This window comes from Salmo salar, chromosome ssa03 (genome assembly GCF_905237065.1).
Source record: "Salmo salar chromosome ssa03, Ssal_v3.1, whole genome shotgun sequence".
Lineage (NCBI taxonomy): Eukaryota > Metazoa > Chordata > Actinopteri > Salmoniformes > Salmonidae > Salmo > Salmo salar.
Window position 1 is genome coordinate 55,802,129 of NC_059444.1, and position 27,962 is coordinate 55,830,090.

General features: G+C 41.3%; 1 protein-coding gene across 1 annotated transcript in view; it reads left to right on the plus strand.

The window, feature by feature from the left end:
• The first annotated feature begins 10,179 nt into the window (after positions 1 to 10,179).
• LOC106600868 (sodium channel protein type 4 subunit alpha B) overlaps positions 10,180 to 27,962 on the plus strand; it is a 39,284-nt gene continuing 21,501 nt past the window's right edge. Inside the window, 10 exon segments of the mRNA XM_014192599.2 lie at positions 10,180 to 10,477; positions 12,711 to 12,897; positions 13,116 to 13,238; positions 13,561 to 13,679; positions 19,399 to 19,488; positions 19,758 to 19,886; positions 21,633 to 21,724; positions 22,108 to 22,392; positions 27,588 to 27,651; positions 27,820 to 27,961. Coding sequence (XP_014048074.1) covers positions 10,380 to 10,477; positions 12,711 to 12,897; positions 13,116 to 13,238; positions 13,561 to 13,679; positions 19,399 to 19,488; positions 19,758 to 19,886; positions 21,633 to 21,724; positions 22,108 to 22,392; positions 27,588 to 27,651; positions 27,820 to 27,961 — 1,329 coding nt within the window. The 5' untranslated portion in view covers positions 10,180 to 10,379.

Below are 27,962 nucleotides of genomic sequence, written 5' to 3' on the forward strand. Positions count from 1 at the left end.
ACGGGATGAGACGCTGAATTAAGGAAGAGTGGCCAGAAAAAAAGCCATTGCTTAAAGAAAAACATAAGCAAACACATTTGGTGTTCGCCAAAAGGCATGAGGGAGACTCTGGTCAGAAGAAGGTCAGATGAGAGTAAACTTTAGCGTTTTGGCCATCAAGGAAAATGCTATGTCTGGCACAAACCCAACACCTCTCATCACCCCGAGAACACCATCCCCACAGTAAAGCATGATGGTGGCAGCATCATGCTGTGGGAATGTTTTTCATCGGCAGGGACTGGGAAACTGGTCAGAATTGAAGGAATGATGGATGGTGCTAAATACAGGGAAATTATTGAGGGAAACCTGTTTCAGTCTTCCAGAGATTTGAGACTGGGACGGAGGTTCACCTTCCAGCAGGACAATGACTCTAACCATACTGCTAAAGCAACACTTGAGTGGTTTAAGGGGAAACATTTAAATGTCTTGGAATGGCCTAGTCAAAGCCCAGACCTCAATCCAATTGAGAATCTGTGGTATGACTTAAAGATTGCTGTACACAAGCAGGAACCCATCCAACTTGAAGGAGCTGAAGCAGTTTTGCCTTGAAGAATGGGCAAAAATCCCAGTGGCTAGATGTGCCAAGCTTATAGAGACATATCCCAAGAGACTTGCAGCTGTAATTGCTGCAAAAGGTGGCTCTACAAAGTATTGACTTCGGGGGGGTGAATAGTTGTACATCCTCAAGTTTTCTGTTTTTGTCTTTTTTCTTATTTCACAAGAAAAAATATTTTGCATCTTCAAAGTGGTAGGCATGTTGTGTAAATCAGATGATACAACCCCCCAAAAAATCAATTTTAATTCCAGGTTGTAATACTTTTGCAAGGCACTGTATTTAGCAAATGTGCCCACTCTGGTCTTGACACTCTGGTCTTGACACATACGCTCTAGCCAACAGCTCGCAGATACAGTGCGGGTAGGCTACGTACATTATGAGATTATTATGGATAAGAGCAATATTATTTTATTTGTCAAATGGCAGCCAAGCTCATCACTTTGCACATTCACAACACCGTGAATTTCATCATAACTTATTTCATCTGTACCCTAATAAACTGCATGGTTTCCCGGATTTTAGTGGGAGGACCACACAACATATCATCGCCATTTTTTGCATAATTAATTTTACAGACACAAAAAGATCCCACCATGTCAAATGAACAAATTGTCTGTCGACATTTATCAAATTGTACCGGCATTTCATATTTCCATCAGCCCGGTCATTACTTTTTTCATGCGTCAGGTAATTAATCCGCATTAAATGGTTGGATGGAAACAACGTTTCTGTTTAGAATAAATCTTTAGTGTATTTGCAGGAATATATGTACTGGGCTGGCTCAAGCATAAATACCACCCTGTAGAACACAAAGTCTAGGCTTTCTGCCTGTTCTTCCTGTTATAGCATATGCTGATGGCCCCATATAACTGATGCTGACTGACAGAGACATTTTTGCACTGTTCGTCTTATTGCCTGTTGCTCGGCTGTTACATACAGTATCAAATGTTGTCGTATCAAATAGTGCCCAGTTTAGATTACTTCAGTTTCGTCTACAGGGTTGGAACCAAAATTATATATTTTTTCGTTCCGCTGTTTCGACCAGTTGTCACGTCCTGACGCTAGTAAGATGTCATTTTCTATAGTAGAGTAGGTCAGGGCGTGACAGGGGGTGTTTTGTGTATTTCTATGTTTTCTATTTCTATGTTTAAGTTCTAGTTTTTCTATTTCTATGTTGGGGTTGTTTGGATTGATCTCCAATTGGAGGAAGCTGGTCCTCGTTACCTCTGATTGGAAATCATATTTAAGTAGGGGTTTTTTCTTCCTGTTTTTGTGGGTTATTATCTTTTGAGTAGTGTTTGTTTCTCTCTGCGTCACGGTTTGTTGTTTTGTAAATTCAGTTATTTATGTTTTGCAAAGTTTCACAGATTTAATAAAATGTGGAACTACAACCACGCTGCACTTTGGTCTGATCCTTTCGACAGCCATGACACCGGTAAAGTTCTGAACTGGTTCGAACAAAAAAAAGTAATGGTTTATATCATTCCTTTCTGTTCCTTTTAAAACATTTTTTTACATTTAGCTTGACATTTAATTACTTCACCAATCAGTGCAGATAGAGTTGCTTGCTATGGAGCTTGCAAGCTATAGTTGTTTACATGCTTTGGAAAGACAAGTGTAGGGCAGAGATGCGACTGAACTTTTGTGGGTCGGAAGAGAGCTAGAGAGGTTGGAAGTGGAGGCTTGGCTTGAAGTGCTGGGCATCTTGTTATGACATGCATTATCTGAAATAGGCCCACAGATTTATACCTAAGTAGGAGCGGCTTCTATGAATGAGCTTTGAGTGTCTTGGAACTTCTGAGATTTGGCTTAACGTCGGACCAGAGCTAGGTAGCAGTGCGGCACTTAAAATATATATTTTTGTACTTTTTTGTACTTTATGAATCCAATATGACACGTGATAACTATAGTGTTCTTAACTAGCATTGAAAAAGTTAATCCATAGTTCTCGAAAAAAAAACAATTCTCAATCACGCTTGGAATGTCAGTAGACTGCAGTAGCCTATGCTTCGGAGGGGCAGGTAGCCTACACAATCACACACACTGGCAAAGATGTTCTGCTTGTAGGCAGACACTGGAATACATTTCTGAGTGATCAGCATGTTTCTGAGTGACCAGCATGGCTACCACAGCATTCTGCAGCGATATGCCATCCCATCATGTTTGGGGCTTAGTGGGACTATCATTTGTTTTTCAACAGGACAATGACCCAACACACCTCCAGGCTGTGTAGGTGCTATTTTACCAAGAAGGAGAGTGATGGAGTGCTGCATCAGATGACCTGGCCTCCACAATCTCCCGACCTAAACAAAATTGAGATGTCTTGGGATGAGTCGGACCGCAGAGTGAAGGAAAAGCAACCAACAAGTGCTCAGCATATGTGGGAACTCCTAAAAGACTGTTGGAAAAGTATTACAGATGAAGCTGTTTGAGAGAATGCCAAGAGTGTGCAAAGCTGTCATCAAGGCAAAGGGTGGCTATTTGAAGATTCTCAAATATAATTATATTTAGATTTGTTTAACCTCTACGGGACGGTTGTTGCTAACATGCGATAATGTGACTATAATGACGTTGTATACAACAGCCAACTTTCCAGGACATAGACATGTCTTATATGGGCAGAAAGCTTAAATTCTTGTTAATCCAACTGCAGTGTCTAATTAACAGTAGCTATTATAGTGAACAATTCCATGCTACTGTTTGAGGAGAGTGCACAACAACAAAACACTTTTATCACGGCAACTGGTTTGATAAATTCACCTCTGAAGGTAAATAATGTACTTACATTCAGTAATCTTGCTCTGATTTGTCATCCTGGAGGTCCCAGAGATAAAATGTAGCATAGTTTTGTTTGATAAAATCCATTTTTATGTTCAAATGTAGGAACTGGGGTCTACAGTTTTACCCCACTGCTGTCTCTAGCTCCACACACACCCCGCCCGGCCATCTAGATGTGTGAAAGTTAGTGTATAAGCTAATGATCCATCATGTATGACATTCCTGGGGGTGTGTAAACTTATATTTTTTATTATCATAGCATAGCATTACCATAGCATGTTCTCTATAGTTATGTACTTGAAAATGTATCATTTGACCAATTTGGCACAATTGGGAAAACTCCTGGCAGACTTGATACAAAATATTGTGCAGTAATGTAATAATTCTTCACTCGATCAGTCTGAATCTTTGCACGCACACTGCTGCCATCTGGTGGCAAACATCTAAATTACAACTAGACTCCTATCTGAAAGTACTGTATGGCCTTTCTCTTGCATTTCAAAGATGATGGGGGAAAAAAACATCCACATATTTTTGGTTTGTATTGTCTTTTACCAGATCTAATGTGTTATATTCTCCTACATTAATTTCACATCTCAACAAACTTCAAAGTGTTTCCTTTCAAATGGTATCAATAATATGCATATCCTTGCTTCAGGTCCTGAGCTACAGGCAGTTAGATTTGGGTATGTCATTTTTGCCGAAAATTGAAAAAAGGGTACGATCCTTTTTTGGTTTCTATATGATTCCATATGTGTTATTTCATAGATTTGATGTCTTCAATTTTATTCTGCAATGTAGAAAATAGTAAAAGATCATGAAAAACCCTTGAATGAGTAGGTGTGTGTGTGTATGTATGTATGTATGTGGGGGAAAAAAGTATTTGATCCCCTGCTGATTGTACAAGATTGTAGACCTACACAAGGCTGGAATGGGCTACAAGACCATCGCCACGCAGCTTGGTGAGAAGATGACAACATTTGGTGCGATTATTCGCAAATGGCAGAAACACAAAAGAACTGTCAATATCCCTCGGCCTGGGGCTCCATGCAAGATCTCACCTCGTGGAGTTGCAATGATCATGAGAACGGTGAGGAATCAGCCCAGAACTACACGGGAGGATCTTGTCAATGATCTCAAGGCAGCTGGGACCATAGTCACCAAGAAAACAATTGGTAACACACTACGCCGTGAAGGACTGAAATCCTGCAGCGCCCGCAAGGTCCCCCTTCTCAAGAATACATATACAGGCCCGTCTGAAGTCTGCCAATGAACATCTGAATGATTCAGAGGACAACTGGTGTGTTGTGGTCAGATGAGACCAAATTGGAGCTCTTTGGCATCAACTCAACTCGCTGTGTTTGGAGGAGGAGGAATGCTGCCTATGACCCCAAGAACACCATCTCCACCGTCAAACATGGAGGTGGAAACATTATGCTTTGGGGGTGTTTTTCTGCTAAGGGGACAGGACAACTTCACCGCATCAAAGGGACGATGGACGGGACCATGTACCGTCAAATCTTGGGTGAGAACCTCCTTCCCTCAGCCAGGGCATTGAAAATGGGTCGTGGATGGGTATTCCAGCATAACAATGACCCAAAACACACGGCCAAGGCAACAAAGGAGTGGCTCAAGAAGAAGCACATTAAGGTCCTGGAGTGGCCTAGTCAGTCTCCAGCCCTTAATCCCATAGAAAATCTGTGGAGTGAGCTTGAAGGTTCGATTTGCCAAACGTCAGCCTCGAAACCTTAATTACTTGGAGAAGATCTGCAAAGAGGAGTGGGACAAAATCCCTCCTGAGATGTGTGCAAACCTGGTGGCCAACTACAAGAAACGTCTGACCTCTGATTGCCAACAAGGGTTTTGCCACCAAGTACTAAGTCATGTTTTGCAGAGGGGTCAAATACTTATTTCCCTCATTAAAATGCAAATCCTTTTATAACATTTTTGACATGCGTTTTTCTGGATTTTTTTGTTGTTATTCTGTCTCTCACTGTTCAAATAAACCTACCATTAAAATTATAGACTGATCATTTCTTTGTAAGTGGACAAACGTACAAAATCAGCAGGGGATCAAATACTTTTTTCCCCCACTGTATATATACAGTTGAAGTCGGAAGTTTACATACACCTTGGCCAAATACATTTAAACTCAGTTTTTCACAATTCCTGATATTTAATCCTAGTGAAAATTCCCTGTCTTAGGTCAGTTTGTAAATTGCTCCCAAGGAAGAACCAGACTTGAGGAGGTCAACAAATTTTTTTCTGAGGTCTTGGCTGATTTCTTTTGATGTTCCCATGATATCAAGCAAAGAGGCACTGAGTTGGAAGGTAGGCCTTAAAATACATCCACAGGTACATCTCCAATTGACTCAAATGATGTCAATTAGCCCATCAGAAACTTCCAAAGCCATGAAATCATTTTCTGGAATTTCCCAAGCTGTTTAAAAGCACAGTCACCTTAGAGTATGTAAACTTCTGACCCACTGGAAATGTGATATAGTGAATTATAAGTGAAATAATCTGTCTGTAAACAATTGTTGGAAAAATTACTTGTGTCATGCACAAAGTAGATATCATAACCGACTTGACTCCAACCTAAGTGTATGTAAACTTCCGACTTCAACTGTATATATACTACCAAATATAGCTATTTCTCTCTCTCTTGCTTCACCTTAATTTAGGAAGAAATGAATTTGTTCAAAACTGTTCAATTTGAGTCAACTACTCACCACCTTTTATGCACTGCAGTGCTAGCTAGCTGTATCTTATGCATTCAGTAGTAGACAGTATGGTCCTCCCCTTCCTCCTCTGGGGAGCCTCCACTGATCCCAACCCACACCCAAATACCCTCACACCTATGACCAGACTCCTCCCCTACTAGATGCGCGTGCAATTATAGAACTACAATTGCTAAAACATGGCAATTTGACTGCATCGTCATGGCCCCCCTTCTATTTCTATGTTTGGTATTGACTTTCAGTGTTAGTCCCTGTGGTAATAAGTCTCTGCAGCAGAGCTGAGTTCAACATTTATAATGATGTAGCCATCGATACATGTGTTTTTGAACCTCTACCAGATGTCACAGCATGGTGAGAGGATTCTCAAGATGTCATATATATGCTTACCTTAAGTTGCTGACACATAGGTGCACTTAGATATGGTTGGAGACACAGAGTATGTGTACGATGCAGTGTTTAATATGCAGTTGGCTTGGTTGCAGAGGTCATGAAACATGACATGAGGGACATAGTAGAGTTAGCAGACCAGACAAGCTGTGAGAAAGTTGTGGGCTGAGATCTTCAACCCTCTTGATAAACACTACACTGAGTATATCAAACATTAGGAACACCTTCCCAATATTGAGTTTCACCCCCCCTTTTGCCCTCAGAACAGCCTCAATTCGTCGGGGCATGGACTCCACAAGGTGTTGAAAGCGTTCCACAGGGATGCTGGCCCACGCTGACTCCAATGCTTCCCACAGTGGTGTCAAGTTGACTGGTTGTCCTTTGGGTGGTGGACCATTCTTGATGCACACAGGACACTTTTGACTGTGAAAACCCAGCAGCATTGCAGTTCTTGACACAAACCGGTGCACCTGGCACCTACTACCATACCCCGTTCAATGGCACTTAAATCTTTTGTCTTGCGCATTCACCCTCTGAATGGCACATATACACAATCCATGTCTCGAGATTTAAAAATCCTTCTTTAACCTGTCTCCTCCCCTTCATCTACACTGATTGAAATGGATTTGTGACATCAATAAGGGATCATAGCTTTCACCTGCATTCAGTCTATGTCATGGAAAGAGCAGGTGTTAAGGTTTTGTATATTCATTGTATATTAACAGTTAAATTAGCACAAAATCCGTGTGTAACTCAGAATTCTGCGTAAATCATGCAATGATGTCAAATAGACTTTCTCCAAAATTCGAGTTACATTCACAGATCTTGTGTTACGATTTGGCCTTAAGAGATCTATCCTGCCCATATTTGTATTATACCCGTCCTGTCCATGATGTGATGCTGGCCTCCTTGGAGTTTCACAACATTTGGTCAGTGAACATGTGGGAACCATTGTCTGATGCAATCCAATGTCTTCCATCCACACAGCCTCCAGCCCCCTCATCTCTGAAGATGACTCATCTCAGATGAATACCACCTGCAATATGCTGTCAGATTTATAGCGTAAGGACATTAAACGGTGAACATTTCATCTTAGAAGCTGTTAAATCAGATGTAGGCCATGTAACCTGTGTCTTGGAGGTACTACTACTGTCGTGTCAGAATATCTTCAAGACACAGATTACATGGCCTACATCTGATTTAACAGCTTCTAAGATGAAATGTTCGCCATGATGAGTGAAAAAAAGGCACCAGAGAGAGAAAGAGAGAGAGAGAAAGCAAAGATGAACTAGGCTGTAGATAGCAATAACAATTGTATTTTGTAATAATGGTACTTATTGTACAGTGACCAATGGATGGAATTATATTTTATTGAAATGTATTTAAACAGGGAAATCTCATTGAGATAAAAGCCTCTTTTACAAGGGAGCCCTGCACGCAATCGTACAAATTCACAATATTTACAATTGCAATGCGATAAAAACATACTTTTCTTAAATTGCTTGTAAATATTGTAACTAACAAAACTATAACGACACAGCGCGGGGTGGAGACAATCACAAAGACCAGTGAAACAGATCAGGGTGTGACAAAAACATGATCATGAAAAACAAAAGTAATTTCCTCAGTAAAAAAGTTATCAACCAGCCATCTGAACTGACCTAAAGTATAAAAAAAGTATCTGGGCGAGACCCAGATGCAGACATGGGAGGCAGATGGTTTGAGTCTCTGATATTTATTAGTATCCAAGGGGCAGGCAAGAGAATGGTCGTGGACAGGCAAAAAGATCATACGGTCAGAGTCCAGGAGGTACAGAGTGGCAGGCAGGCTCGAGGTCAGGGCAGGCAGTACGATCAAGCAGGCAGGTTCAGGGCAGGCAAGGGTCAAAACCGGGAGGACTAGCAAAAGAGATAAGAAAAACCAGGCGCATGGGAAAAACACGCTGGTTGACTTGACAAGACAAGACGAACTGGCACAGAGAGACAGGAAACACAGGGATAAATACACTGGGGAAAATAAGCGGATGGGGTGGAGACAATCACAAGGACAGGTGAAACAGATCAGGACGTGCCACTAAAGGCACCAAAACATCAAACTTTAGAGACTTCTGGAGATCATTACACAAGTAAGATGCAAAAAAACTAAACACAGATCTACTGTACCTAACTCAGTGAAGACCGAAGGAATCTCCAGAGTTAACCATCCCTGTGATCGGGTCTGGTGACTCGTATGTCTGTAATTTAACAATGAAGTCAGGTATGGCAGAAGTTTGCACAAGAGGGCTTTATAAACAAAAATAGAACAGTCCATTTATCTACGAGACATAAGAGAGGGCCAGACTTTCTGATACAGAACGAGGTGATGTGTACTGAACCCATAATAAAGCTTAGTGCGCCATGATAAACTGCGTCTAATGGTTTCATATAAACGATGTCACCACAGTCTGAAGCCGGAATTAATGTTGACTGAATTATTTGTTTTCTGCTATTTAAAAGGCATGCCCTATTCCTGTAAAGGAAGCCCATTTTAATTCTTAACTAACAATAACAATGTGTTCGATAACAAGTCTTCCCCTTTCTAGTAGCATGCTGAGTAGAATAAGGAATGTTCTGAATGGTTTACTGATTAGGCCATGTCCAGTCAATTTTGGGAAGTCTCAGGCCTCTCAATATTTCTGGATTTGTTTTCCTCTGTCCATGCATTCATAATGAGTCAGGAACTTGGCCAGTGGCATTGGGGGATTAAGGAATGCTTGGATCTATCCCAGAAAGCTACAGCAAAGAGACCGCTAAAGAAAGGACACTATTGATGTTCTGTTGCAGAGGGACAGAATCTTATTACTGAGGTTTTTCTGCAAAGACTTGGGGCTTTGGATTTAACCTCACACAATTGCTATCTTCATAACACGCTTACTGGTAAATAGATTTTGGGGAGATAATCAAATGATCAGTCTGTAGTCTGAAGGTTATACATTATTTTTTATTTTTTTTACATAAAAACAAATATTAGAAAAATGTTGTAGAACAAGTACATCCTCAGCCATTATAGCTATGCAAACTGCATCAAATAATTAGCTGTCTGACTTCACTCAGCGAGGCAATCCCTCATGTCCAATAGTGTTGCAATTCCGATCTCGAATCCTCCTGTGATGCAAAGCTGAGCCTGGCGCGAGGCAGGCTTTTACACTGAGCACAGCCCTCGTGTGGATAAAATCACATCCTTGTCGATAGGGAGTATTAGGGACAGTCCATCTAAGGACAAAATCCCTGTCCTCGAGTTGTGGGCAATATGGGACAGTCTGACAGCTCTGTAATTAGGTTTCATACGGTCATCTCGAAGTGCTGCGGTCGTGAACATGTAGTTATCCTTGAACTAGATAATACTGAGATTTCATACACATTTTGTTGCCATGTCAAATAAGTCTTGCAGCTGCAATTAACAGTAATAGTAATTGTAGTAATAAACATTAAAGACAACTTAACTAGCCATAATATAGGAAGCTTTCTGCAACAATTCACTATTTACATTCTAGACTGTGTCTGCTCAGTGACTTGAATGTATCCCAGTGATCCACTGGCCTTAATTTCTCTAAGAACAATCCATCATGAAGTGGCTCCATTCAGTAGAACAATGTCCTTGTTGTCCTTGCTATGACCCATCCATGGGTAAAACGGGTAGAGAACTTGGACTATAGGAGCGGACATGCAACAAGAAAAATGGGAACTTTGTTTCGACCCTGCATGAGGCTGGAGGTGGAACTTTTGTCTTAATCCAGCAGTTTAAAAGGGACTGCCAGCAAATGAGTTCCTTCAGAACTGCTCTATGTGTAAAGAAAGGCACAACCGTACTGTAAAAGGATAGCGGAGGACTCTGTAGTCATGCCGACCCGAAAGATAACACTGCTGGAAGCCTGGGAGAGGCACAGGACCTTTCGAAGGAAGAAAGCTAAGGACCTGAAAATATGTCCTCATCTACTGTAAGTGGATATACACATTTCAGGAGGGTGGTGATTGGGGTTCACATTCTCACTGTTAAGTTGTGAGTTAGAAGTTCTCTGTTTGTCCTTAAAGATGTGATGGTAGTCAGTGCTCAATTATCAACATGGTTGGTACGCTCAGAAAATAATTTAAATAAAATGGAACATAATTCAATTGCTCATAATATCCTAAATTGAACGGACCACATTGGTGGTTGTATGCAAGAGGGAATGAGTTTCATTGTTTCAGCCAGAGTGGACAGGTTTTGTTGTGCTAAGTAACATTTTATCTACATAGATACTATTGTGATGATTTTATACAGGATTTTGTCAATATTTATCTTTAACACATTATTTTACAACTATTACAACCGGAAGTTTTGAGAAATTATATAATACAAATGTGTATTTCCTTGTATTATCAACTGGAACATAGCTTATTGGTTTTTTTTAATTTGTTGTTCAGTAACCCAGGGTGACGTCTGTGTGTGTGTGCGTGCATCAGTGCCGATTTTAGCATGTAAATCTTGGTGGGGCAAAATAATTAATTAAACTGTGATGCATGCCAGCAAAGCCACTACACAACACAACACAAAACATCACTATAACAGTGACAAACTGTGCCCACAAACTATTAGGGTCTACATAAAGCTGTCCTAACAGCAGTCCCAACATCTTAACACTGCTACACTTGGCGATCAGCGGAGCCTTGTCTGGCAGCGAAACAGTTCATTCAGCCTCATTTACTGCCATTTATAAAAGCAAAGCTGATATGGCTGACTTGCTTAACCAAATGTAGTTTCTACTGACAATTGAGATGTACAAACTATGGCATAAGGGGATGACAAGCGGATAAGAGGCAATCCGTAATTTCGATTAAGACATTAATGAGCGAGCTAGGATGGACATAGTCAATATAAGTATTTGTTTAGCACTTTTGAAATGTACAGTGACAGAATTCCGAACATGGGCCGTTCTTACAGTGTTCTCCGTGTACTGAAAGGGGAGCTCCCTGTAGCTGCAGTGAAATGTCTCCACACATCACATATGGCATGTTCCCGTAAAGATGAGAAAATAAATACAATTCTATGTACAGATAAGTAGTTATGCAGTTAGATTAAACAACTCCTTTGTAAGATATGTTTTAAAATGAAACATGCATGGAAACAGTTGAATTAACACTCCTCAGTTAGCAGGCTCAAGCGAGCTAAAGCCCACATGGTAGCAAAAACTAACTAGAAGAAATTATGAACAAGTTGATAATGATTTAAACACACTTTGTTGTAGGCTACTATTTACTAGTTAACAAAAAATAATGTATGTCATATAAAAAATATTCACCCAACCCAGTATTGTAATCAAAACTTACCAGAAAGCATGTAGTCCTTGGCTCAGACAGTATACTAGCGTGGGCTAAATAGCATCTCATTAGTGTGCAAGATCTTGAGAATCAGCTGTACATGTGATGGAAGAGTGCACTGCACATGTGATGGAAAAATGCACTGTGCATGAAGAGGGATGCAATTATATTGAATTGGGGATAGCAACAATACCTAGAATTTCCCTACAAAAAGGTTCACTGTTATATGCAAACTTTTTTTTTATGAATTTAAGCAAAATTCCCCAAATTCCCGGGCTTAACATCCCATGGAAAATTACCGGAAAGTTTCCGACCCTTTGCAGCCCTAGCTACTGTACATATAACGTTATTTGAAGTCATTTTATCCGTGGCCAATGAGCTTGAGCATTCTTGGATGGGCACTTCTAATGTAATTATATGGCAGCACCCAAGGGGCTAGAACTTTTTAGGTCTACCCTTAGACTTTGGCGGTGACGTTGTGTCCCCAGCCACAGTGCCTTGGTATGGTCAAAATAGTATTATTTAGAAGTCCTTTTGTCATTGGAAAGGATTTTCCATTGACAAAAGGGGAAGAGGATTCTGTAAAGTGGCTGCAGGGCTACGGATTGTTGTACAAAGTGCAGATGAAGGCATGGCTGCTCAAAACACAGAAAAGGACCCACATGTCTGAGTTCACATTTCAGCTGAAGCTGCTGCACAGTGTCCTCACCCAATCATTTCTCTGTGTAATTGTCCCTCTCCATGAAATTCCCTTATGAAACAATATGCCAAAACATGTTGTTTTAAATAATGCATTTTAAAGATGTATTTTTTAAACTTCCATTTTCGTGTCTAAATCTTTTCATCTTCCTGATCCATCCCACCAACTCACAGCCCACTGCTGAGAGACCCCAGTGTGGTTGCATCTCTCACCCAGCAGAATGCCAAGATGGTCGCCTTGCTCCCTCCCCCAGGCACCGAAGTGTTCCGCCACTTCACCCTTGACTCGCTGGTGGAGATTGATAGGCGGATGGCCGAGGAAGCAAAGGAGCAGGAGAGACAAAAGACCCTGAACATTGAGGTACATTTAACATTTTAGTCATTTAGCGGACACTTACCCAGATTCCAGAGTGACTTTACAATCAGTGGATTCAAATAAGGTAGTTAAAATTACCACATATCACAGTCAAGCCATTGCAAATAAAACGTTCTTTTAAAATAGCTGCTATCCGCAAAATCAATGCTAGTAAGAAATGGTAAAGTGTTAGTAATCATATATTTTTTTTACCTTCTTCGGAGGTGGCAAAGCCAGCCGTCGACCTGGAGGCCGGCAAGACCCTGCCGTTCATCTATGGAGACCCACCATGTGAGCTGTTCAACACGCCCCTGGAGGAACTGGATCCTTTCTACAAATCACACAAAGTGAGCACTGCAGCCCCTGTCCCTTAATAGCCAGAGGACTGAGTGTCCACAGAACCAGACATTATTACAAAGTAATTTCCTTTACAATAAGCTCAAATTAGATGTGTATTTTGACAGACTTACACATTCCAAATAGTATTATTATATTGTTATTATTCAGAGGGTATATGCCCTCATTACAACAATAACTGATGTATCGTGATACATGATTCATGCAAACTCTATTTTGCTAACATCCTTGAGACAAACATTAATACATTCAATTAAAGTAAAGATAATATTGGACTTCAAATACTTCTTCCCTAATCTTCTTGTTTTTCAGACCTTTATTGTCATCACCAAAGGGAATACAATCTTCAGATTCAATGCTGAGCCTGCCTGCTACATTCTGACTCCCTTCAGTATTCTCAGGAGAGGATCCATCAAAATTGTCATGCATTCATATCTTTTCAATACAAGTATCTCACTGATCAACATGATAAATAAATATAACTTAGCATCCTGCTGCATGTTCAGAGTCCAAGAAGTGTGCTAGTATAGTGTGTGTGTGCATGTGTGCTAAGGTGCGGAGAATCAGAGCAGGTGGTCAGTCCAGTTCAAGTGTTCAGCAGTCTTATGGCCTGTAGATAGAAACTGTCTCTGAGCCTGTTGGTATCAGACCTCATGCTCCGATACCATGTGCCCGACAGTAAGGGAGTGAACAGCTCGTGGCTGGGATGTGCGGGGTCCTTGATGATGCTGCTGGCCTTCCTCATTACCGTTTCAAGTAGATGTCCTGGATGGGTGGGAGCACTAGGCCATCTTCACTAATCGCTGTCGGGCCTTGCACTCATGGATGGAGCAATTCCTGTATCAGGCTGTGATGCAACCGGTCAGGATGCTCTCGATGGTGCAGCAGTAGTATTTGAAGAGGACCCGGGTGGCATTGCAAATTGGTGTTGTGCAAAGCCACACAGTCGTGGGTGAACAGGTAGTACTGTAGAGGGCTGAGGACACACCCCTGGGGGGCCCCTGTGTTAAGAGTCAGTGTGGAGGAGGGGCTGTTGCCAATCCTCACAGCCTGTGGTCTGCCCGTTGGGAAGTCCAGCATCCAGTTGCAGAGAGTGGTGTCCAGACCCAGAGCTCTGAGCTTGGCGTCAAGCTTGGAGGGAACAATAGGTGTTGAACACCATCTTCACATAGGTGTTCCTGTTGTTCCAATGTGTTACAGCTGTGTGAATAGCAATGGAAATGGCATCTTCTGTGGATCTGCTGGAGTGGTAGGCAAATTGGAGTGGGTCTAGTGTGCTGGACTTGATGTGGGCCATGACCAGCCTCTCGTAGCACTTGAGTGTGATGGGGCGATAGTCATTTGAGCATGTCACCTTGTTTTTCTTGGGCGCTGGGACGTATGGTAGCCTCCTTGAAGCAGGTGGGGACTACAGCCTGGGACAGAGACATGTTGAAGATGTCAGAGAAGACACCCGTCAGCTGGTCAGTACACACTCTGAGGATGCGGCCAGGGATCTGGGCCAGAGTATTCACACTTTTGAAAGTTTTCCTCACATCAGCCTCGGAGAGCGAAAGCACCTGGTTGTCCAGAGCAGCTAGACTCTTCCTGGATGGATCCGTATTGTCTGCCTCGAAGCGAGCATAGAATGTGTTAAGCTCAACTGGGATGGAGGCTTCGGTGGGCACCACACAGCTGGATTTGACTTTGTAGTCCATGATAGTCTAGTCCTTGACACCTGCTTGACGAGTCTGAGTTGTCGAACATCAATTCAATTTTGTCTTGTCTATTTGCTTCCCTAATGGATTTGCAGAGCTCGTACCTTCTTGCCTTGTACGTGTCGCAAGCCACCGAGTCATCTGGGTTTGTTCTGCTAACATTGAATGCTGCAGTACGGGCACTCAGCATGGTAGGGATATCTCCGTTCATCCAGGGTTTTGGTTTGGGTATTTCCGGATTGTTATTGTGGGTACAACATCATCAACACATTTCCTAATGAAGCTTGTGACTGACGTTGTATATTCGTCAATGGATGAGTCCTGAGTGGATGAATCTTTGAACATATTCCAATCAGCATTCTCAAAACAGTCCTGCAGCATTGAATATGCCTCCTCTGTCCAGCGCCTCACTATTCTCTGTGTTGGTGTCTCCCTCTTGAGTTGCTGCTTATATGTCAAGGAGTAGGAACAGAGAGACGTGATCTGATTGGCCGAAGTGGGGAAGGGGGATGGCTTTATACGCATCACAGATGTTTTTATATACATCCCAGCTAACAATTCTATGGAGAGACAACGTTTTTGTAATGTTACCCGCCCCTAATGTTTGAGTGTCCAGTTTTCCGTTGGTTAAGGGAACATTTAATTTATGTTAGCAAAAACCTTCTGAGAACCTTTTTACCATCTTTTGGTGGTAAAGTTAGGAGAACACTCACTTAATGTCAAACAGAGCTTATCAAAAATGTGGTTACAGAATATTTAACGTTAATGTTTTAGATGTGTTCTATGGGATGTTGCAAGAACATTCATGTCCAGTTTTCTGAGGGTTAGGAGAATTTTCTATCAATGTCCCATGAAACATACTCAGAACATGGTTGCCATGTTCTTAGAATATGTAAGGGATAATCAACGAGGGGCTATGCGTTCTATGGAAAATAAAGAACGACGTGGAAATACCTTCCACGGAGTTGCATTATTTTCCAGAGAACGCATAGAGCCCCGAGTTGATTATCCATTTTATACCATGGCTATAATTGAACACCTTTGCCACGAGAAATGTGTTCATTTGCTGGTAGAAATGTGTTCAACATTCACTGAGGTAGCTAGCAAGTTTACCAGATAGCTATAGTTGTTTATTGGTAACCAAACAAACAGACTTGCTAGTTTAGCTAACCAAACAATCAATCAATCCTAGCTTGCTATTATGAAAATCGAATTCAACAGTACCAATATTGTTTTCAATTCGACTTTTGCTTTCAAAAGCAGCTCAAACATAGAACATGTAAGAATGACATATAGCCATTGAATTCTACCGTGCAAATATACAGTGCTTTAAAGGGAAATAATGTATGCTCTAGAATGTCATTCAAGCCAATCAGAAAGGAGAACTGAACAATGCCATGGTATAAACAATATTAATGTTCTAGACACGTTTCATGTGAATGCACCCCCCCTTTTGCCCTCAGAATAGCCTCAATTCATTGGGTCATGAACTCTACAAGGTGTCCGATGCGTTCAACATGGATGCTGGCCCATGTTAACTCCATGCTTCCCACAGTTGTCCCAGTGTCAAGTTGGCTGGATGTCCATTGGGTGGTGGACCATCCTTGATACACACAGGAAACTGTTGAGCATGAAAAACCCAGCAGCATTGCAGTTCTTGACACAAACTGGTGTGCCTGGGACCCTGTTCAAAGTCACTTAAATCTTTTGTCTTGTCAATTCACTCTCTGAATGGCACACATACACAATCCACATCGCAATTGTCAAGGCTTAAAAATCCTTCTTTAACCTGTCTCCTCCCCTTAATCTACACTGATTGAAGTGGATTTAACTAGTGACATCTATGTGATCATAGCTTTCACCTGGATAGTCTAGGTTAGGGAAAGAGCAAGTGTCCTTAATGTCTTGTACACTCAGTGTATACAGTAATTATGATTCAACATGTCACCTGACCTTGAATTTGAACTCACAACCTCATGGTTCACGGCATTCAGCTCTTTCTGCTACGCCACCATGTCTGTGTCAGTTATCAGTTAATTTGACTATTCTTTCATCATTGATTTGATTTACACTACCTGTCAAAAGTTTTAGAAAACCTACTCATTCAAGGGTTTTTCTTGATTTGTTTTTTCTTTTTTCTACATTTAGAATAATAGTGAAGACATAGAAACTATGTAATAACACGTATGGAATCATGTAGTAACCAAAAATGTGTTAAACAAATCAAAATATATCTTATATTTCAGATTCTTCAAAAAGCCACCTTTTGCCTTGATGACAGCTTTGCACACGCCTGGCATTCTTTCAACCAGCTTCACCTGGAATGCTTTTCCAACAGTCTTGAAGGAGTTCCCACATATGCTGAGCACTTGTTGGCTGCTTTTCCTTCACTCCTTCACTTGGGGTGTTAGGTAGCCTAGTGGTTAGAGTGTTGGGTCAATAACTGAAAGGTTGCTGGGTTGAATCCCCGAGTTGACAAGGTAAAAATCTGTTGTAATGCTCCTGAACAAGGCAGTTAACCCACTGTTCCCCAGTAGGCTGTCATTGTGAACAAGAATTTATTCTTAACTGACTTGCCTAGTTAAATAAAAATAACTCATCCCAAACTATCTCAATTTGGTTGAGGTCAGGGGATTGTGGATGCCACGTCATCTGATGCAGCACTCCATCACTCTCCTTCTTGGTAAAAAAGCCCTTACACAGCCTGGAGGTGTGTTGGGTCATTGTCTTGTTGAAAAACAAAAGTCCCACTAATTCCAAACCAGATGGGATGGCGTATAGCTGCAGGAGGCTGTACCAGCTTTGAATTCTAAATAAATCACAGACAGTGTCACCAGCAAAGCACCCCAACACCATAACACCTCCAGGGTGATAGTCCCACTAATGCCAAACCAGATGGGATGACGTATCGCCGCAGGAGGCTGTGGGAGCCTTGAATTGCTTTACGGTGGGAAATACACAGGCAGAGATTATCCGTTCACCCACACCGTGTCTCACAAAATCACGGCAGTTGGATCCAAAAATCTCAAATTTGGACTCCATTGGTGTCCTTTAGTAGTGGTTTCTTTGCAGCAATTCGACCATGAAGGCCTGATTCACACAGTCTCCTCTGAACAGTTGATGTTGAGATGTGTCTGTTACTTGAACTCTGTGAAGCGTTTATTTGGGCTGCAATTTCTGAGGCTGGAAACTCTAATGAACTTATCCTCTGCAGCAGAGGTAACTCTGGGTCTTCCATTCCTGTGGCGGACCTGATGAGAGCCAGTTTCATCATAGCACTTGATGGTTTTTGCGATTGCACTTTGCATGTTCCGGATTGACTGACCTTCATGTCTTAAAGAAATGATGGACTGTCATTTCTCTTTGCTTATTTGAGCTGTTCTTGCCATAATAAGGACATGGTCTTTTACCAAATAGGGCTATCTTCTGTATACCCCCCCCCCAACCTTGTCACAACACAATGAAAGAAATTACACAAACACCTGTTCATTTAAATGCATTCCAGGTGACTAACTCATGAAGCTGGTTGAGAGAATGCCAAGAGTGTGCAAAGCTGTCATCGAGGCAAAGGGTGGCTATTTGAAGAATCTCAAATATAAAATATATTTTGATTTGTTTAACACTTTTTTGTTTACCACATGATTCCATATGTGTTATTTCATAGTTTTGAAGTCTTCACCATAATTCTACAATGTAGAAAATAGCCAAAATAAAGAAAAACTAAGGGCTTAGTTGTCTGATGTTGGTGGGGCATATTAACCTGTTTTAAGGATACTCCTGAATCACTATGATCTATGAACGTTTTTCTTGAGTGTACTTTTAACAGAGCTGAGATTTACTTCAAAGTGCGTTCACCCTATTGCTTACGCATATTAAGTTCTTTCTGATCTACATAAGTGCCTAGAGAGGAGGGTTTAGGGTTTCTTCTGGACATTCCCTAGAGATATCCCTTATTGGGACAGTGGCTAGCGTGTTCGTCATTGGCGCTGGTGGGTTTGAGACCCGCTAGGCGAGTCACCCTACTCACACATCCTTAGCCATATATGGTAATGTCATTATTTGGCAACAGTTGCAACATACCTAATTGATCTAATTAAAATGAGTTTTAGCATCATAAAGTCCAGGTCGGGTGAACAGGAGCTCGAGATATTTTCAATTTCGGTACACCGTGAATTGTTGATGAGGAAACATACCTCTCCCCCTACTCTTATCAGAAGCCGCCGTTCGATCCACATGGAAAATGGTCATGATTTGTTTCATGTGATTTTATTATTATTAAAGATTTTTATTATCAAGTATGTCGCCTATTAGCAACTACTGATTACTATATTCATGTGAATCAGAAGATATAAATAAAATAACATGTTCTTAAACAAAGGGACTAATTAAATTGGTCCCTAGAATTAGATTTGAATACCATTGTAACTCCATGTTATTTCCTTAATGTGGGTACATTGTTTAGCATGTTCATCATGTTGACAGTCATGTTCAACTGTGCATTTATGACGATGAGTGACCCACCGGCATGGAGTAAAACTGTTGAGTAAGTTTCAAACCGACGTAGGAGATTATTAATGCTTTGTGAAAACTATATTGCCTGCATCAGCTTCCCATGTATTTTCAAGTCAACACTTACATTTTGGGGTGGGGGCACTTAAAAAAAATAGTAAATGTTAAAATAAATATCTGTGATTTTTGTCATTATTTAAAAGATTGGTCATAACATTATTGAGAGTGATTTTGACCACTACAAAGTTTCACCTAAAGCTATTTAATAAAGCTTCTCTCTCTCCCCCTCTTTTTGTATTGCAGATATGTTTTCACTGGTATCTATACCTTTGAGGCAACAATTAAAGTGTTGTCCAGTGGCTTCTGTTTTGGAGATTTCACATACTTTCGAGATCCATGGAACTGGCTGGATTTCATGTTGATCAGCATGACGTGAGTATTGGGAGAGGGATTGCTGTCAGTTGTCAACCCAGTAATATTAGACACAGGGACAGGTGTTAGAGAGTGTGTGTATTCGTGTGTTTCTTTGTGTGTCTGGGTGCATGAGTGAAGGAGTAAGGTCAATGGTCAGGAAGGTCAAAGGACATCTCCAATGGCTTAATGAGTTTGACCCTGGCTGTGTCTGCTCCTTACCTCTCCTCCCCCCAGGCCCCAGCACCCCATGTACTCTCGCTCTAAACCCTCTGTCTACTACATCAAATATGATGATTACTTCCTCATCCACGTCCACCTGGTCAAATCCACCTAGAATACAACTTTACCTGGTGAAAACCACCTAGAAAGAACTTGTCCCCTCTGCCTCCGATCCTCACACCTGTACACTCACCTTAGGTCGAGTCCTATTTCAACTCAGTCAATTCAGGAAGTGAGTTGAAATTCACTATTCACCAATGTTGAAATATTGGGAAACGTTTAATTCATGAATGGAATGTCAATCCATTTCCTGAATTGACTGGATTGAAATGGAACTCTCTGCAATCATGACACTTCCCTGTCATTATTGTGGGCATGTTCCCTGCCCTGTGTCTCATCCAAGGTCAGAAGTTTGCTAAAAGTGTGAACTCTGACTCAGATTGACTAGTCTTTAGTAAACAGAGCAAAGCTTGCATGTATTTCCTTTTCTTTTAAGCAGCTATGTTTTATTTTGTTTGGCTAAGGAGTACTAATTGTAAATCGCTCTGGGTAAGACCATCTGCTAAATGACTAAAATATAAAATGTATCTCTCCATCCCTCTTTCTCTCTCCATAATGCCCTTCTACACAACTTGCCTCGCTTTATCATGGAGCCCCATTGAATGAAAATATTTGTCCACTTGCAAAGGTCGGTCACCCACCACACTCCGGGTCTATTTCTATTTGTTCACCTCCTTCCCCGGCTTTCTTTGTCCCAGTACCAAGTGACTAAAGGTCTGTGGTGCTCCAAATCGCTGCACTATGACTTATGAGGGGCAGACACAGTACTGTATATGAGGGGCAGATACTGTACTGCATATGGCCTTGGAGCCCCGATGAAAAGTAACACCATAAAGTTTATCCGGCTAGTTTCAGTCATGTACGGCAGGTAGCCTAGCGGTTAGAGTGTTGGGCCAGTAACCGAAAGGCTGCTGGATCCAATACCCACGCTGAAAAGGTAAAAATCGGTTGTTCTGCCCGTGAACAAGGCAGTTAACCCACTGTTCCTGGTAGGCTGTCCATATAAGTGGGTTAAGGATCCTACTATCAAAATATGAAACAGATTGTTTCTGTGGAACCTAATGTGATCTAGTTCCTTTCAAATGTATTTTTGTAAGTGTCATCCTTCTTCAAACATTGAAACTTTTGCGTGTGAGTCACGTCCACATCATGACATATGCCACTTCATAACTAAATCTCCATATATGGTGTCTTCCTGGTCCAGTCACACTCCTGCCTTCTGCAGTCGGTTTACAAATAACACTGCCATTTGGCTCTAGAAGTCGATAGTTGCCCTGAGCTAAATATATCCTCCGCTAAACCATATATTTTACCATAGCAACCCTCTGATCCTCGCATGTTAGAATAACAACTGAGCCAATGGTATTGAATTAAGTGTAGATTAAAAGTCCATGAAACTGAACAGATTTTTGTTCAACTGACGCATCAAATGTCAACTCCTCTATTCTAATGTGTGGTTGTGTTGTTATGTTTTGTGCTCGGCAGGTACCTCACAGAGTTTGTTGACCTGGGCTCCGTGTCTGTCTTCAGGGTTTTCCGTGTACTCCGAGCCCTTAAAATAATCACTGTAATTCCCGGTACGTGTCACATAAGAAGGTCCAAATCCCACTGGGGTGTGTTTGTTTACTGCACCACCTGCTTTTGAACACCTGCTTTGAGTCCTGTGTAGCTCAGATGGTAAGTGTGCGGTGCAAGCAAACCTAGGGTTGTTTTGGTTTGTATTTTCAGCACTCTACTGTAAGTCACCTTGGATAAAAGTATCTGGTAAATGGCATCTGTTATTATATTATAAGCACAATGCCCTGCAAGGTACACAATAAAAAAAAGGTTGTTCATTACAACATACAGAGAACAAGGATATCAAGCACACTCAAATATTCTCAACATCGTGTTATTCATTATTCAACAAATAGTTTACAGGTCACAGATTATTTTAATGTTTATTTGTATTTATTTTAAGGTCTGAAAACCGTTGTGGGCACTCTGATCATGTCAGTGAAGAAGCTGGCTGATGTGATGATCCTAACAGTGTTCTGCCTGGCTGTGTTCGCTATGATCGGCCTGCAAATGTTCATGGGAACCCTGAAGCAGAAGTGTGTTCGCTGGCACCCTGGGGAATGGAATTTCAGCTCCACCGACATGGACAATATCCCTATGGCTAATGGTTTTAATGACGTTATGGACTACAATGGCACAAACACCGGCAACAGCACGTGGGACTTCAAGGCATACATCAACGATAATGGTATTGACAGGCTTTTGATGGCACATTGATTTGTGGAAGGACAGTTGATAATGGCCTAATTAACCATTATATTAATTGGGAATTTATCATGGCACTTACAGTATGATAGTTTTGAATAAGTATATACATCTGTATAAGTATGTCGTGACGTTATATTAGTTAATGTGACGACTGTTGCTCATCGAATGATTAACGGTTTATAATTGCGTGATTAAATGAATCAAGCAATGAATCAAGCAATTATTAACTCATTAACCTGGGGCACCATGGCAAAATTAGTTTAATTGAGTTTCTATTTCCCAAATGAACTCAAAGAATATCAGAATATAGATTTTAAAACAGTCGCTAATTAATCAATTTCCTCTACAGTCTCATTTCTGAACGTCGCATAATCCGGGAATCTGCACGGACCCGGGTCCCACCAATGACTTTGTACCACACCAATCTTAGTTGATTATTTATTTACTAGCAAGCTAAAATGATGATAAAAGATACACAAAACACAGTCTAGGCTATTGATTAGGACTTAGTATAACGGGCCAACACACTATGGCGCGTGTTACTCAAAATGGGGATTTAAAAGAGAGAGAAAAAAGGAAAGTACACGAGAGAAATATACATTTGGGTGCATTTGTCAGCTATGCTTATTTTAACCCTGGCCTTGCCCCGAACTGCCGCTCTTATGGGTCAGAATAAAATGATGTAATTACGTGTTGGAGGTCTCAGATGGGAAGCTCCGCGTGGTTCGTTTAGGCTTCTCAAGGACGCACTTCTCCGACGCAACTCTCTGGTTGTCCTCACGATGTCAGTGTCCCTTTTGGCTTAGTGGTCTGATTTCTCCCCCTTTCTCTGATAGTGTCGTCTGAGGACAGACAGCTCTGTAGCTCAGATCTCACAGCGTAGGAATGAAACAACGTAGATACCACGATTCGATGAAGAGTGGAGGCTAGGTGGTTCGGCTTGAATTTACCCGCTTAGACACAGCTACTCATCCGTAGCTTGGGTAGAAAAAGATTTCTTTGTCTTCAACCTTGTGTTGCGTTTTTGGGTTCGTTGACTTTGTTAGACCTTGGCTGCAGCCTGGGGTCACTTTAGTCTCCAGTTCATTCTTCAGTCCCCTGTCTTATACCTTCGGGTCAGAAGTGGGCGTAACCACCATTAGGGCAATTCTCTGGGCGTACCAAGTTAAGGGGCAAGGCCTATATTTTACTCAAATCCAATTTTAGACAACTAACTTAACATTTCATCTTTACCAAAACATTCTCTTTGATTTGGACATTTTCCACACAACGTACAATGTATAAACATCAGGCATATACTGGGAAAACTCTTAAAGGTACAATGTTTTCGTAATAACGTCATCTGTTAACCTTTAATAACAAAACAAAAATTACATACATTTTCATATTCCATCTATCGTCATGACCACCATTGTGGCTGACGGAAACCATTGTTCCAAAGTCCCTTTATTGCATGTTTAATGTTCTGAGGCCAGTTTTCCATAGTGAGGGCAAAGGAATTTCGTCTGTGGTCTAAGATTTATCATGGGCGTGAGGGGTCATAAAACCCCCACATCTTCAGACCCCTAGATCTCTCCTCCTCTGTTGGGGGTGAGAGATAATCTGTAGGGTTGTGGTCTCCTGTAACCTGACCTGATCAGGACAGTCATGACAAGTATATACATTTCTATAAGAAGTATACACATTTGAATAAGAAATATAAAAAATGCATGCTTCAGTAAAGCTATGGGCTATAATGACACATAAGGTGGCAACAGCACGTGGGACTTCAATGCATACATCAATGATTAAGGTACTGACAGGCTTTTGATGGTACATTGATTCAGGGAATTGATAATGACTTACTGAACCAACTTCTTATGGCTTGGGGGCAGTATTTTGACGTCTGGATGAGAAGCATGCCCAAAGTAAACTGCCTGTTACTCAGGCCCAGAAGCTAGGATATAAATATAATTTGGTAGATTTGGATAGAAAACACTAAGGTTTCCAAAACTGTTAAAATAATGTCTGTGAGTATAACAGAACTGATAGGGCTGGCAAACACCTGAGGAAAATCCATCCAGGAAGTGGGATTTTTTTGATGTGGGTAGTTTTCAATTGAATGCCTATAGAGTATCTAATGGGTTAGGACCCAGATTGCAGTTCTTATGGCTTCCACTAGATGTCAAGTCTTTAGACATTGTTTCAGGCTTGTTTTCTGAAAAATGAAGAAGAATGAGACCTATCAGTGGACTGTAGAATCATGCAGTGTTGGTTTGCGCGCGTGACCGAGTGTGCGCCCTTCGTTGTTTTTCCTTTCTATTGAATACGCTATTGTCCTGTTAAAATATTATCGATTATTTAGACAATTGACAGCCTAAGGATTAATTATAAACATCGTTTGACATGTTTCAACGAACTTTACCGGTCCTAGTAGGATGTACTCTTCTGCATGTTTTGACCGCCTTTGAGCCAGTGGATTACTGAACAAAACGCACCAACAAAACAGAGTTTTTGGTATATACAGAGGGACTTTATCGAACAAAACAAACATTTATTGTGTAGCTGGGACTCTTGTGACTGCAACCAGATGAAGATCTTCAAAGGTAAGTGATTTAATTTTATCGCCATTTCTGACTTTTGTGACTCCTGTACTTGGTTGGAAAATGTTTGTATGTTTTTGTAAGCGGGGCGCTGTCCTCAGATAATCGCATGGAAAGCTTTCGCTGTAAAGTCTTTTTGAAATCTGACAAAGCGGCTGTATTAACAAGAAGTTAATCTTTAAGCCGATGTATAACACTTGTATTTTTATGAATGTTTATTATGACTATTTCTGTATTTTGAATTTGGCGCTCTGCAATTTCACCGGATGTTGTCGAGGTGGGTCACTAGCGGAACGCCTTCGCCAGAAAGGTTAACTATATATTAGTTGGGATTTTGTCACAGTACTATATGATATTACTGTATATAATAACTATATAAATATGTAAAAAACATACATTTATATAAGTACAGTGCCTTCGGAAAGTATTCAGACCCCTTGACTTTTTCTACATTTTGTTACGTTACAGCCTTATTCTAAAATGTATTAAATAAATAAATACAAATACCTCAGAAATCTACACACAATACCCCATAATGACAAAGCAAAAACAGGTTTCTTGAAATTCTTGGAAAAAACAGAAATACCTTATTTACATAAGTATTCAGACCCTTTGCTATGAGACTTGAAATTGAGCTCAGGTGAATCCTGTTTCCATTGATCATCCTTGAGATGTTTGTACTTGATTGGAGTCCACCTGTGGCAAATTCAATTGATTGAACGTGATTTGGAAAGGCACTCACCTGTCTATGTAAGGTTCCATAGTTCACAGTGCATGCATGTCAGAGCAAAAACCAAGCAATGAGGTCGAAAGAATTGTCCTTAGAGCTCCGAGACAGGATTGTATCGAGGCACAGATCTGGGGAAGGGTACCAAAACATTTCTGTAGCATTAAAGGTCCCCAAGAACAGTGGCCTCCATCATTCTTAAATGGAAGAAGTTTGGAATCACCAAGACACTTCCTAGAGCTGGCCGCCCGGCCAAACTGAGCAATCAGGGGAGAAGGGCCCTGGTCAGGGAGGTGATCAAGAATTCGATGATCACTCACACAGAGCTCCAGAGTTCCCCTGTGGAGATGGTTATCTTTCTTGAAGGTTCTCCCATCTCTGCAGCACTCCACCAATCAGGCTATTATGGTAGAGTGGCCAGACAGAAACCACTCCTCAGTAGAAGGCACATGACAGCCCGCTTGGAGTTTGCCAAAGGGCACCTAAAGACTCTCAGACCATGAGAAACAAGGTTTTCTGGTCTGATGAAACCAAGATTAAACCCTTTGGCCTAAATGCCAAGCGTCACACCTGGCACCGCCCCTAAGATGAAGCATGGAGGTGGCAGCATCATGTTGTGGGGGGTGTTTATCAGCGGCAGGGACTGGAAGACTAGTCAGGATTGAGGCAAAGATGAACTGAGCAAAGTACGGAGAGATCCTTAATGAAAACCTGCTCCAGAGTGCTCAGAACCCCAGACTGTGGCGAAGGTTCACCTTCCAACAGGACAATGACCCTAAGCACACAGCTAAGACAACGCAGGAGTGGGTTTGGGACAAGTCTCTGAATGTCCATGAGTGGCCCAGCCAGAGCCCGGACTTGAACAAGATGTCACGTCCTGACCAGTTATTTGTTATTGTAGTTTGGTCAGGACGTGGCAGGGGGTGTTTGTTTTGTGTGTTTCGGGGTTTGTGGTTAATGTTCTGTTAGTATATTTCTATGTTCGTTCTAGTCTTTCTATTTCTATGTGTAGTTTATTGGGTTGACCTTCAATTGGAAGCAGCTGTTCCTCGTTGCCTCTAATTGAAGGTCCTATTTAATAGGGGTGTTTTTTCATGGGTTTTTGTGGGTAGTTGTTCCTTGCGTAGTGTGTTCCTTACAGGACTGTTTCTCGTCGTTGTTTTTTGTATTAAGTGTTTTGTTTTGTTTTTCTTCTAATTTAATAAAGAATATGAGCATTCACATTCCCGCTGCACCTTGGTCCAATCCTTACGACGCCCATGACACAAGATCAAACATCTCTGGCGAGATCTGAAAATAGATGTGCAGCTCCCCATCCAACCTGACAGAGCTTGAGAGGATCTTTCTTTTTTAATTGTATTTATTTATTTAACTAGGCAACCCAGTTAAGAACAAATTCTTATTTGCAATGATGGCCAAACCCGGACGATGCTGGGCCATTTGTGCGCCGCCCTAGGGGACTCCCAATCATGGCCGGATGTGATGCAGATCTGTAGAGAAGGATGGGAGAAACTCCCCAAATACAGGTGTGCCAAGCTTGTAGAGTCATACCCAAGTAGACTCAAGGCTGTAATTGCTGCTAAAGGGGCTTCAATAAAGTAAAGTGTCTGAATACTTATGTAAATGTCATATTTATGTTAAATTATTTTTATAAATTAGCCAAAAAAAATAAAAACCTGTTTTGCTTTGTCATTATGGGGTAGTGCGTGTAGATTGATGAGGGAAAAACACTATTTAATGCATTTTAGAATAAGGCTGTAAAGTAATAAAATGTGGAAAAAGTGAAAGAGGCTGAATATCTTCGAATGCAGTGTATATCAACTTGATGCGCTCTCTAATGGAGGTCCCTTCTCTGTTTTCCTCCAGCGAACCATTACTTCCTTCCTGGAATGTTAGACGCTGTTCTTTGTGGAAACTCTTCTGATGCTGGGTAGGTTTTTTGGGATATCAGAGTTGAGCATATAATCTTACCTTTTCTCTGTTGAGAATGCATTATATGGTGCAAAGAATTTCTACATAGTTCAAAAACATGTCTTTGAATGCTGAAGACCATAAGTCCCATTCAATTTGTTGTGCCACTTCATTGGCATTTTGACAGAAAATGTCCTGAAGGATACATGTGTATGAAGGCCGGAAGGAATCCCAACTATGGATACACAAGCTACGACAGTTTTGGATGGGCCTACCTTGCCCTAATTCGGCTCATGACACAGGACTTCTGGGAAAATCTACTCCATCTGG